Genomic DNA, 12,517 nt, shown 5'->3' with positions numbered 1-12,517 from the left:
CTGGTTCCTGGCCACGCCGCCCAGCAGCATCCCAGTTTTTCCAGACTCGCTCTTTTCCTCTCCTCGCCTCGCATTTGGTGACCTGAGTCTTAACAGGCCCAGCCATGCGCTTGCATGGGCAAACATAGACGTATTGGGCCTCTATGATTTCGCACATGACAAGGATGGTGGCGTGTTTGGGTGAGCACTGAAGGGTTCTTTCACCTATGTTTGTGGTGGCGTGGTGATCGTATTGTACTTATACCTCAAACTAGCGTGCATGCCAAAAGACCCACTGGCCTACACTGGAGGTGTGCGTAGGAGTCACCGCAGAAATGTGCATTGACCGATGAACCGTCCACACTGGCACGGCGCATTGTGCTTATTCATCAGTGGCTCGCTGCTGGATTGTACTTGCAATGTAAACCATTCCCATCTCGATGAGACTAAAGGACAATGGCCATGGCCTCCTGGGCCTATGTCTCACATGCATTTCCAATTGAGTTTACAATGCGAATATTTGTAAAGTTTCGAACACAAATCATGTCATCGTCGCCCATAAATACACCTGTCCCCTTCTTCACGAGTGCTGCTATACGCGGTATCTGTGAAGCGGTCGTGAGTACGAGGTCGACCAGTCAAATTAAAACCTCTTTACATCAACAGTATGCACAACCAGACAAACAAACCGAAGGACCGGGCCCCTCCGTTCCATTTGCCTTAACCAGTCATATCATCGTCGCCCATTATATACCTGTCCCCTTCTTCACTAGTGCTGCTATACACGGTATCTGTGAAACGGTCATGAGTACGAGGGCGACCAGTCAAATTAAAATCTCCTTACATCAACAGTATGCACAGCCAGACAAACAAACCGAAGGACCAGGTCCCTCCATTCCATTTGCCTTGCACATCGCCTTCCACTCCTCGACATTCTCAACCGAGCCCTTTTGTTGAGCTCTGTCGACTTTCTTCTGCCATGAGCATACCTCATCGACGTATCTATCCCTTGAGAACACGGTCCTGCACTTGATACAGAAGGTGAGCGACCATGAGCTTCTACACATTTTACTTGCGAAGACGGAGTAAAACGATGGTGTGAGATGGAATGGAGAAGCTCGTCAAGAACGTTCGTCTTTTATACCCATATGTTATGGCAGCCTGCCTGGTGGACCATACTAATGGCGCTTTTCAGGCGCTTTGCCACAAGATGCCCACAGCGGATGTTTTGCCATGGCCTGCGGATGGCTTCGCTTTGTAAAGGAAAGCTTTGGCGCCTCCAACGTACTGAAAACAATCGATCACGCCAACAACTGACGTTGCTCGGACACAAGCAGTAATGATGTTCCGGAGGCTTGAAGCCTAGCTTCTATTGGGTAGTCAATAAATATGTGTAGCTGCGTGAGATAGCCGAGTTCGCCACCCAGAGGTTACCGCAACAGCAGCCTCCTCATCCTTGCCTTCATGATCTCGGATCATTGCACCTTCTCCAGGTTTCCAAACAGCATCAGTTTGTAAGTCTACCTCAAGCAACGGCACGAAATGTTGCCGGATTCCAAGTCCATATCGCTCGTAGATGGCGTAGCCGAGGTATAGGACAACGTAAAGGGCAACACCGATGTATGTGGCGATGACGTTCTGGCGTGAATGCGGTGAGATGAAGGCCATCTCAACAAAGGGTGGCGCATACCTCGGCTTGCAATGGCTGTTCTTTGACCGCCGAATATCCTTCCGCAATGAACATCAGTAAGGCTAGCACTACGACTCCAGCAGGCAACAACGGGAATAAAGGCTGGGTATAAGGCAAATCCAACAACGAGCGCCCCTGAGCTCGATATGCTGCACGAAAACGCAGAGAAATGAGACCTATTGAGCACCACACAAGCAAGGCTGATATTCCTGTGAGATTGAGCAGCCAAGTGAACACGACCCCCTCCCCCCAGATTGTCGTAAGGAATGTTATGAATGATACTGCAAGCGCCATGCTACATCAAAAATATTGTCAGCGTTGCGTTCTACGGCCATAAAGCGGTGGTCCAGACTCACACGAGCGCAGGCACAGGAACGCCTCGGCCATCTACCCAGCCAAAGATGCGAGGGGCCTGACCAGATCTGGCCAATGAGAGAAGCATGCGTGAACTTGCGTAGAAACACGAATTTGTGGCGGATAAAACCGCGGTCAAGAGGACAGCATTCACGACGTGTTCAGCAGCACCAAACCCAGCACGCTGGAACACCACAGTCAGTGGAGAGGCTGTCACATCCGACTCTGATAGCAAATCGAAGATATGAGCGGTGGATTCCGCTCCAGATTCATCACTCACCGTCTGCTGCACGGAGTAAGGTAGGGTCTTGCCAGTTGATGCAAAGTCCGATGGTCAGGATGGTCAAGATGTAGAAAAGGACTATCCGGAGGAAAGTAGCCTTGATAGCCCGAGGGACGGTTTTATGAGGTCGAACGGACTCTCCCGCGGCAACTGCCACCAGTTCAACACCACCGAAAGAGTAAAAGGCATAAACGAAAGTCTGAGCGAAATTTTGGAAGCCACCGATGAAAGCTTGGCCGTTCTGAAAATTCGACAAACCCTTCCAGAGGATATAAGTAGCCATACTGCTGACGAACGCCGTGCATTGCTTACGGGTCCAGGATGTCCTTTTATTCCACCCCAGTCGTAGATGAGCCCGACAAAGATGAAAACTATGATCATAAGGACCTTGACGAGAGCGAACCAGTACTCAGACTCTCCTGTTGAAGTTCAGTGTTCGGACAGCTAGCACACATGCTCAACAACTACGCGCCGTAAGCTCGAACATGGATCAGTTGAAGTGAGAAAACAGGGACAATAATGACGAGGGCCCATTCCCAGGCTTGGACTTGCGGCGCCCAAAACTGATTAAACGTCTTATCAGCAATTTCCGAGAAATAGTAAATCATGAACCAACTTACCTGTAGGATGATCGCAGCCGCAGTCAGCTCGCTGGCTGACAACCATGACAAACGAGTACGTCAATCACCTATTCAAAACAACGAAATAGGACAGAAGTGATACTCACGTATTGAAAGACTCCTGAACAAAAATGGATGCATAACGTCAGAATGATCAATGGACCTGCAATTTATCTTGGAAGCAGAAGTACCACTGAAACCAGTAATTCCACCCTGTTCGCAGAAATCCTCTAGTCAGCACGAGGAGACATCAAGGTGGAAGTACAGTACCCAACGTAAATCCTAGCGCGGGAGAGACGAATCTACTTCCAAAGACGGAGAAAGCGCCTGATACGGGGAACATGGCAGACATTTCGCCCCTTCAATTTGTTTCATTCAGTTCGAACATAATGATGTGATGTTGAAAACATACAAAGCGATCACGACGCTGTACACAAACATCCCAACAACAACATACGAGAGCAGAGCACTTCCTGGCCCGGCCAAAGCGATAGCCTTGGCAAAAGAGTCAAAGTAGCAACAAAAGGACGCGCTCACATGAGAACAAAGCACTCACAGATCCAGCGCTCAAGAAAATACCCGTCCCAATGGTCCCTCCGATTGCTACGTAGATTCCAGAAAGGCTTTCAGTACATGAAATTATTGACCATCGCTTCAAATGAACACTCACCGATCATCATCAGGTGCCTGCTTTGCATTACCCTCTTTGTTTCATTCTCAGCAGGCGCGTTGCTGGACCCAACAACAAATCTCTTCCAAACACTGCTAGGCAAGGCCTTAGATGCAACTTCGTCATCCACTGGAGCCTCCTCTGGAAGTTCTGCATCTTTTTCAATGTTGCTCATCGCGAAACGTCTCAGAGCCGTTGACTTGATTCTAATAAGTACTAGTCGACGAATTTCAGGCCAATGGAGTGGAACTACCTGGATTGATATAAGAGTCTTGTGCCGTCTTGGTGGTCTTGCGTGTCGAGTGGTGAAATTGAACAGATTCCAGGATTTCAAGTAGCACTCCAGAATCAGACTAGTGTCGCATATATAAAGCGCTCAAGGATAGAGCAGTGTAGGCGCTACCGAACAGCCCCGCGGCGTACGGGACGGCGTCCGATATCTGTTTCATTAAGCGATCAGCTGTAGTGATTCATTGGGATTTCTGTCAAACTCCCAACTACGCTCATCACAGATAGCTACTCGACATATGTCACTGCATCAGCCGAGCACTCTGCTACCGCTCCTTTCTATTTTCGCATCTACCCGATATCTACCACGTCTCGTCACTTGACCTAAATACAGTTGATAGTCGTAGTGTGTTTTGAACCTCAAATTTAGACTTTGCAAACCATTCTTCTCTATTGCGCCGTCGCCTTCGAACCACGTCAGGTTAGTATCCTGAGGGCACAGAAAACACAGCTTCAGATACCAATTGCAACGCATATTAAAATCACCTTTTAATTATATATTCATTTACAAGTTTGCACGCTTGGCTTGGCCTTGGAACATAAGCCGTTGATGCAGCATAAGGAATCTTCAAGGATTAATTATGATGTTGCTCGATGTTGGATACGGGAGTGGAGCGACCATTAACGTGCACCTCTCCGAGGCAGTCGGTTCTAAGTAGACGATATAGTGACAGAATGCGCTGGAATGGTAGTTTAAAGACCACTTTCCCAATATTCGGCCAGGACTTCGGGCACCAAACCTGGACAATGAAGTTAACTCAAGTTGCCAAAGTATGATATATTCATCACATACTCCTGATGTAAAGTGGCGAATGACTGGTGTTCCCATTCCACAAACAAAGTCAGATAGGACATCACTCCACACTAGTATCAGATGCCAAAACTAGAGACACAAAGTGGGTATTGAGCTACATACATGGGGCCAGCCGAATACCATAGTAATACGATTGCATAGCATCGTGAAAACCAAGAGTGTATCCACACTACTACAACGAAAGCAGGTTCGACGAGGGTTTCGCAGGGTAGCCAGCCCACGTTGAGGAATATTAGTCGATTATAAGAGCTCTATTGACTAATGTAGGAATAGGAGAAGAATGGGGAGAAATTATGAGGCGTGTACGCTCGTGGTGGGTCGTAGTGATGGTAGATGAATCGCCGGAGAGCTCACTGAGCTCGTGGGACGAATGTCAGTTTGCATTCCATCGAAGCAGGAAAGATAACCTGCAAAAAAAGGCACTTGAGTCAAGTCCTCGGACAGTGATCACAAAGATAGTCAATTACAAAGGAGTCCTTGATTTCCATACTTCGCTCGTTGGTCTCAGGAGGAGCCACAACATCAAAGTTCCTCGCCACAGTAGCCACCGCGATCCTCAACATCATCTGCGCCAAATTCTGGCCTCCGCAGACACGCGAGCCTGTACCGAATGGCATGAGGAATTGTGCCATCTTGAAAAGATGTTCAGCGTTCCCAGGTCTTTCGAGCCAGCGCTCAGGAAGGAAGGTCTTCGGAGAAGGGAAGATAGATGCATCGCGGTGCATAGACCAGCCTTGGGTGGCAACGATGGTACCAGGAGGAAGTGCATAACCCATAAGATCAAAAGCTTCATTAATGGCGCCATTTTTGGATGTAGAAGATGGAACGACGCGTTCGAGAATACTTGGTACGGCGCTGTACAACCGAAGACCTATGACATGTGTAATGAGGAAGATGTAAATTAAAGCGAAGCGCAGCCTGACCTTCTTTCACGAAAGCGTTCAGGTAAGGAAGCTTCTGCAAGAGAGTGATATCAGGAATAGCATGCGGATCAGGCATCGCTTGGTCCAGTTCGGCCTGAAGCTTCATCATGATATCTTGCCTGCGGCTAAGCTCCCAAAAGAAGTAGGACAACGAGTTTGATGTAGTATCAGACCCTGCGATCCTAGGGGTATCAATTTAGCTCGCGCTATAGACAGTCAAATGAGAGATAGATGCATACATATGTCCCATCATTTCTGAAATGATATCGTGGTCGGGCATGGCCTGTTCAGAGGAATACTTATGCTGGAGAAGGCGTCGTAACATCGGAATCTTCTCAGATTCACCAAGTTTTCCTGCATTTAACTCTGCTCGCATCTCGTATACGCGTGCACCAACGAACTTGAGAAGAGACGAGAATCAGCTTCATTGACCGCATTGAAGGTACGGAGAGGGAACAACCTCGCCCATAATCTTATCAGAATCGCACATCTGGCGCCACCGGTTGTTGGGGATACGGCAGATCATATCCCACACCCAAGGGGGTACCACGCTTCTCTGCAACCCCTGTCAGTCTAATTTTGATGCAAGGTCGATCGCCTTACGATAATGCCTCGCTTTGGGAAATCCGCGATCGCAGTGGCCATAGAATCCTCCACACCCGCAATCCATTTACTGAGAGCACCCTGTCGGTAGCCATGGGAAGACGCAATAATAACGTCAACCATATAATGGCGGAACAATGCAAGACAATCCAAAGAATGTTTGCCTCCGATATGTTCTAGAACCTGGGATAGGCGCATTAAAAGGGAAACGTCATGCTCATTTCCAGGGGCATACCGAAATAAGCTCGAGGGTATAATCATGCGCCTCGGGCTGAAAAAGAGCGAGATTGACCGGGGCATAGTGAGGAGCATAGCCCTTTCGTCTTGTGACATGTCCCGCATGGTCCAATGTTGTCATACTAGTCAGAAAATCAGCATATATGCGCATTCAGCGGATTGCAATGTATACTCACGCATGATCATTCTCATTGCTAAATGGACTCGTGAGCTAAAATCGTGTCAAATACAAGACAAACGCACGTTAAAAGACTCTTATAGAAGGTGCTTTTGTCGAATTTGTAGACGGAGTAGACGCTTCTCATGGATGTCAGATCTTTGAAGATGACCTTGTTTGGACCGATTCGAACGACAGGGCCATATTTCTCGAAAAGGCGGTGATTGGTCTTGCATTGTTGGAGGCGCAAGACGTGTGTTGTAATCCAAAAGTTAGAGACGGCGGCAAACCAAGGACCAGGTATCGAGCTGAGCGGGGAAAGAAAGAGGTCGTATATAGCGCGAGAGACAAGGTAAACCAGAGAAAGAGAAAGAGCGGCGAGAGCGATGTTGTGGGTTATCCAAGAAACTGAGATGGGAAACGCAGCGGTAGCGGTGAAGTCCATGGTGGGTGTAGCAAATGGGAAATCCAACAAAGACAACAAAAAAGAGGCCTGCGTCGTCGGCGGACACAAGTGATAGAGGGGGAACGAAAAGAGAGGACGCCTATGAGGAATTCAGAGTGTAGCTGGTATATATACCATCCATAAAGTGTGACTAAAACATATCCAAATCGCGGTCACACTTGGTCAATGGAATGTCGCCGTGGCGGTTGGACGTCAATTCCTCCATCCCAAAATGGACTCGCAGGTAATCTACTTCCGGGATACCATATTCCTCTTCTGGCCCCCTCGCCTCCGTGACACTCGCTTTGGCTACGAGACGGAATTTTCATTAGTAACAGTCGCTCTGGGAACAAATTGAAGATGATAATACGTGCCAGTACATACATCCAAGACCAACGATACGGAAGACCTCATAACTCGACAAGAAACGAGGACTGTGGAAGGACCTGACGATCACAGTAAATGGCAACTTCTCTAGCAAGTGATGGAATCCCCTTGAAGAGTAGGCTGCTATGCATTGCATCATGTTCCGGGCTATTGGCATAGCAGGCGCCACTACAATGATTTGAACAGATCAAATGATCAGGTTGGCAGAACAGAAAGCTAGTATCCGTCATCAACAGGATGACATCACGTATCAAAGGCAACAGTAGAACGCAGACGACACCGTATCGGACCAGTAAACCAGACCACGCCGTTAAACGTCAGCGATTCGTTTGCCATGAGGACTGATTCCGAGGACAACTGGTTTTAATTCTGGGATTCATCTAAGTCAATCTATCCATCCGGGGAAATTTGCATCGTCCTTAGTACAGGAAGCATCGCTTGTGCCATATAACGAGAGGTTGGAAGAGAAAGCAGCACGAGGACGAGCGGGGTGAGGCCGATGCGCAACACTCAGTACCCTCTATCGACAGCTCGCGGAGTTTTTAAACAACACGTGGTTGCCTTTTCCGTCTGGAGCTTGGCGAAGGCCGCAACCCCGGATCATATTCGCTCAAGAGAGTACAAGCAGTTCAACTTATAATGACAACTGAGGACAGGAGGCCTTTCAGTGGATTGGAGGATCACAAATTCGTCTGCATGAATGTAAGGTTCTACCTATTCTTGCCTAACAATGACAGCTCGGCTTCGCGCTCCTGTCAGCATCGACACCGCAGGTCTAGTTAGTAGCCGCACGTTTGAAATTCTGGCTAGTGGTCATCGTATCTGACGCCTGTGACGTGGATCCGCCATCGCTGAATCAAAAATGATCAGTAGGGCCCGACACCGCCGTATCCCCCAAACCAGCAAAAGCAAACGTCATGCCAATGATCGCGTCCATTTCGTTAACAGCCAACAGTAACCAAAAGCATTCATTGTCAATAAATCAGTCCTGACAATGAAAACTCAGACTATGTCCGCCTGCACAAATTGATTTCACATCATGAGCATGACACAATAGCCGAATCACCTCGAAAGCGCTAAGCTGTCCGAATGCGTAGCCTATACCATGACACCGCTCTAGGATGCAGCAGTTGTGAGCGTGTCTCCATCCCAGCAGTACCTGTCCATGCAGGTAGAGCAAATGCCACTTCTTGCCACTCCTGCTCGCTCCCTTGCACGGTCGACGACAGCGCATGCGAGACATGACGGCCAATCCGGATCCTTCATTGCTCCATTTTCTGGATACCCCTGGGTCGTGATGACAAAGGTCTGGCTAAGCATTGCCTGAATCTCCGATGACGAATAGGAAGTTTGAGACGTCGAGGTGTTGGTGACGGGAGCTTCGCCGTCGGGTGGACCACCATTAGCAAGGTATATGAGAAGCGGGGTGCTTGTGTTCAAACTGGTCGTGTTGCATCCAAAAAACGTCGGGCGCGTAGTCAGGTTTTGTGCGGTATATTCTCCCATAGAGGTGGGAACAGGGGGGAATGAGTAAGCAGAGGGATAAAGTGAAGTGCGATTTTGTGTGGCCTAACAAGGATTCAGATGCGAAAGTTATTCGATAATCTCATATGCTCACAATCAAAGAGCTGCCATCCGCGAAGTCGTTAATATCATCGGTCTGAATTGAAGATCAATTGAAGATCGCCATGTTTTTAAGAAGACTACTTACTGCATCAATAGCGAAAATGACATCGATACCACGTGCCTTCACCAGGAGGGGTTGCAGCGGGATAACTTCACCATCTTCACCACCGTCCACCATATTCAGGTTCGTTTGCGTCGAATCAATAAAGGTGTCCGGTGCAACACCATAGAATGGATTTGGCCAAGAAGCAACGTCGTATTCAACCTGGGGTTCGGGCATAAGATCCGCCATAAGAGCTAAAATGGGCCCAAACTCTGAATTGAGGGTATCCTGCCAGCTAGTTCAGACGTGCATGAACGATAAGAGAACACAACGGAACTCACAGTGAAATTGGCCTCATTAAATAGCTCAGAAGATGACCCAGCAATAAACGCAGATTGATCATAGTTGGTGACACAGATACTGTTATTTGTCGTTCCTAAATATTTGGTTGGCACGAATGCAGAAAGCTGCGGGTCAAAAGAACCCGTTTCAACTATTCAGATACGTTCAGGGCCCAGGAACACAAAACTGTGACTTTTTACTCACAGACATTGAACTCAATTATGGGATTAGTTAAGGGGATGTAGTCTTCAGCAATTATCTCCGATGAGTTCTGACCCGGAGCTTGAAGGTCTGCGGTCACAATTGGGAATGGTATTGAATAGGATGCGAATGAAGTCCTTGAACCAAGATCAGCCAACGAACTCGCCAGAATGGGAGCGAACTCACGTATTTGCAACAGCAGACCACAATATACCAGCTCCATGGGTGTACGACTCGTTAAAGATATTAGACGAGAAAGTACCATTGGCAAAATGTCTGGCTAGCATACGCCCCCAGTAGTCCGCAAATGTCACTACATAACCAGCGTCGTACTTTCCGAGCAACTCATCTGCAAGGTTCGTATAATATTGTGTATCTGTGACGGAGTTCGTGCTTGGCGTCATAATATCATAGTCAGCGTTCCATCCTCCCCACGAACTGTTGGACATTGTGGGACTAGCAGGTCCAAAGATGAGTTCTTGCATGGTAGGGAAATTGGCTTGAGCAAGGGATGTGATGAACCACGATGAGCCTGACAATCCTGACAGATAGGTTGCTGCCTGGAGCAACCCGCCTGTTCCAGCGGCGTCGGAAGATGAATTCCGCGCATCCAGTGCATTCAACACTCCTGCACCAAAGATTGCAGCCCTGTACCCTCCTCCACTCGTTGCAATACCTAGAGTTGGGATCTCGGAACTAGCGCCCGACAGAATTCTTGAGACGTAATCAGGGAGAAAAGGATTGGTAGATAAGACATTTGATAGGTAAGTTTTCCAGGCCCGCGGAAGGACATTGGCCTTGCGATTTTGAACGTAGCAGGCTTCAGACGAACTGAGGGTCTGATTCCCAGGAGTACCAGCCATCCGCACCAGGTTGAAGCCTGCAGGACATCGCGCAGCAATAGGTGTGTACGCCTGAGATGCCACGGTCTGAGCCATGGCGAATGTGTTTAGCCATGATAAAAGGGCAAGCAAGATAGCAAAGCGATTTCGCAGCATGGTTGGATACGCGACTAGGGAATGCGGGTTTTCGTCGTTTGAGCCAGATTCGATACTTTGAGTAAAGAGTTGCATACGACGCCCTTTAAATTATCAGGACGCAGAATACACGTTTCGGTGAACCTCCGGGCTATTGCTGCGTATTACGTGTGAGGCTAGCAGCTCCAAATTAAAGACTCGGAGCGTCTTGAGCTCGTGAGGCCCCCTGTAGTTCAGAGCCCGAACCAATGGCGAACCAGCACGTTCTCACCAGTTCGCCTTCGCCGTACTCAACGCTACCAATGTTCTGAAGGGGCACTTGTGCGATGTTGAATGGTTTGACCAAAGCCCTGGGTAGTCGATCTCTGAGACTTGCTGCGAACCTCCCTAAAATGAGAGAAACACGGCCCTCTATGTGATTGGCGCACGCCGCTTCGCTCAGCAGATCAGTAACTGGTGCATAATCACGAGCTTCTGCACAAAAATATAACTTACCTGAGAGGCAGCTAAAACTAGTACTCAACGTTCGAACCTTGTTTACTAGAAATAAATGCGTATTACATCCGCTTCACAACAGGAAAAGTAATTGGATATGGCACCGAACACGTTCGTTTTACTTCGACGAGCGCCTGTTTGCCATGCATCCAATAAGTGAAAAAGTTGGTCAAGAAATAAAACAGTGGTGGGAAGAAAGCGAGGCCTCCCACGTGAATGCATGAGTGTTTATTTAACACGGTAGTTAAACGCGTGATGATGATCACGTATGTAGCATGGTTGAAGCAGTATGCATATGTGAGCTCCGGATTCAAGAGCTTAGCTTGTCGGAGTATCAAAAGGCTGAATTTGATTTGAGGGTGAGGTAATAACAATCCACCCGTGCCCCTCAAGGCCTAGGCCTCACTGCTCAGCATGATACAGAAACATGGTTACAACGATGCCAAGACTGTCGGGCATCCGCATCAGGCTTTCCGCACAGTTGTTTGTTGGAAAATACTCATGTACGTACTATGTGACTTGTGTCAATTAGAAGCTTCCATGCGTGAACTAAAGTACGACAATACCTAGGGATAGCTTTGACAGGTTTACATGCGTCGTGTTGATTGAATGCGAGTGATAGAGAAGGCTAGGAGCTTACTCATCTCGGCAATCCCGCCAGTGTTATTCATGTGCCATACGGATCAGATCAAGCTCGACACGTTCTCTGTCGAGAGGAAGGGCTCATTCATCCGGAATCTTCATAGCAACAGAGTTGATGATTATCCTGAGGGGTCTGTTGTAATTTGTGAGTGTCCTGGAAATTACATGCAGGCTCGAGATTCGCTAGTGCATCTTGGGCTGTGGATACAACAGATGTCACAGGGTGGATTCATACGCTCTGTAGCCTATCTGGCAGCAACATGTGCCGATTCGGGATCAGCACAATTTTCGACGCCTGACCCACCCAGTTATCTGGAGCTCATGCACATGAGTCACCTTCATGGTCGGCGTTCGGGAGAAGAGGGTCACGCCTTCGAGCGCTTTTGGACGATCTCAGCCTTATCCCAGGACACTAATTACGCATCTTCATCGACTCACCAAAGTATTCACAGTCACACTATTCTCAACCTTCCCCAGAATCCGAAGAATTCTATCATGGGGTCGGCCCTGGATAAAGCAGCGCCAGAATTTTAAGTGATCCTCATGAACAACTTACCGAGCTTCCACCAGCGATTGCCTCGCTAGATTTGCTGGCTTCTGTAAAATAAACTGGTTTCGAATCCCTCGAATGGTTGTCTTCGCTCATTGAAAATAGCTGTCACTGGTGGATAAGTTTGAGCGAAGCAGGATACGAGAAGTAGTTGAGAACAGTGAGTTCTGCGTCGTTTGAATAACCGCCCA

The 12,517-nt window shown here is 48.2% G+C and overlaps 5 protein-coding genes across 5 annotated transcripts; 2 read left to right on the top strand and 3 right to left on the bottom strand.

Annotated features, from left to right (window-relative positions):
• Positions 1–387: 387 nt before the first annotated feature.
• Positions 388–1,076, top strand: F5891DRAFT_1046922 (uncharacterized protein). The gene is made up of 2 exons (XM_041362328.1): positions 388–770; positions 824–1,076. The coding sequence occupies exons 1-2, from the start codon at positions 436–438 to the stop codon at positions 960–962; spliced, it is 474 nt and encodes a 157-aa protein (XP_041223238.1). The 5' UTR covers positions 388–435; the 3' UTR covers positions 963–1,076.
• Positions 1,077–1,170: 94 nt separating this feature from the next.
• On the bottom strand, positions 1,171–3,771 carry F5891DRAFT_1129828 (amino acid permease-domain-containing protein; the record flags this gene model as incomplete). Its single annotated transcript, XM_041364447.1, has 12 exons — positions 1,171–1,266; positions 1,414–1,617; positions 1,670–1,964; positions 2,026–2,248; positions 2,304–2,565; positions 2,619–2,725; positions 2,779–2,869; positions 2,927–2,961; positions 3,197–3,285; positions 3,339–3,421; positions 3,483–3,529; positions 3,597–3,771. The coding sequence occupies 12 exons, from the start codon at positions 3,769–3,771 to the stop codon at positions 1,171–1,173; spliced, it is 1,707 nt and encodes a 568-aa protein (XP_041223237.1).
• Positions 3,772–5,048: 1,277 nt separating this feature from the next.
• Positions 5,049–7,063, bottom strand: F5891DRAFT_956834 (cytochrome P450; the record flags this gene model as incomplete). The annotated part of the gene is made up of 9 exons (XM_041375431.1): positions 5,049–5,105; positions 5,166–5,569; positions 5,622–5,803; positions 5,861–6,021; positions 6,082–6,177; positions 6,225–6,407; positions 6,460–6,583; positions 6,638–6,655; positions 6,705–7,063. The coding sequence occupies 9 exons, from the start codon at positions 7,061–7,063 to the stop codon at positions 5,049–5,051; spliced, it is 1,584 nt and encodes a 527-aa protein (XP_041223236.1).
• A 1,503-nt stretch (positions 7,064–8,566) lies between these two features.
• F5891DRAFT_1129826 (lysophospholipase) lies at positions 8,567–10,660 on the bottom strand (the record flags this gene model as incomplete). Its single annotated transcript, XM_041364446.1, has 6 exons — positions 8,567–9,019; positions 9,069–9,110; positions 9,162–9,407; positions 9,461–9,612; positions 9,666–9,799; positions 9,849–10,660. The coding sequence occupies 6 exons, from the start codon at positions 10,658–10,660 to the stop codon at positions 8,567–8,569; spliced, it is 1,839 nt and encodes a 612-aa protein (XP_041223235.1).
• An 869-nt stretch (positions 10,661–11,529) lies between these two features.
• Positions 11,530–12,405, top strand: F5891DRAFT_513508 (uncharacterized protein). The gene is made up of 2 exons (XM_041372095.1): positions 11,530–11,637; positions 11,690–12,405. Exon 2 carries the CDS (start codon positions 11,744–11,746, stop codon positions 12,308–12,310), a length of 567 nt encoding a protein of 188 aa, XP_041223234.1. The 5' UTR covers positions 11,530–11,637; positions 11,690–11,743; the 3' UTR covers positions 12,311–12,405.
• The last annotated feature ends 112 nt before the right edge of the window (positions 12,406–12,517 follow it).

This window comes from Suillus fuscotomentosus (assembly GCF_016647785.1).
Source record: "Suillus fuscotomentosus strain FC203 chromosome Unknown F5891scaffold_44, whole genome shotgun sequence".
Classification (NCBI taxonomy): domain Eukaryota; kingdom Fungi; phylum Basidiomycota; class Agaricomycetes; order Boletales; family Suillaceae; genus Suillus; species Suillus fuscotomentosus.
The sequence above is the reverse complement of the archived record's forward strand: the minus strand, read 5'-3'. Positions and strand labels throughout refer to the sequence as shown.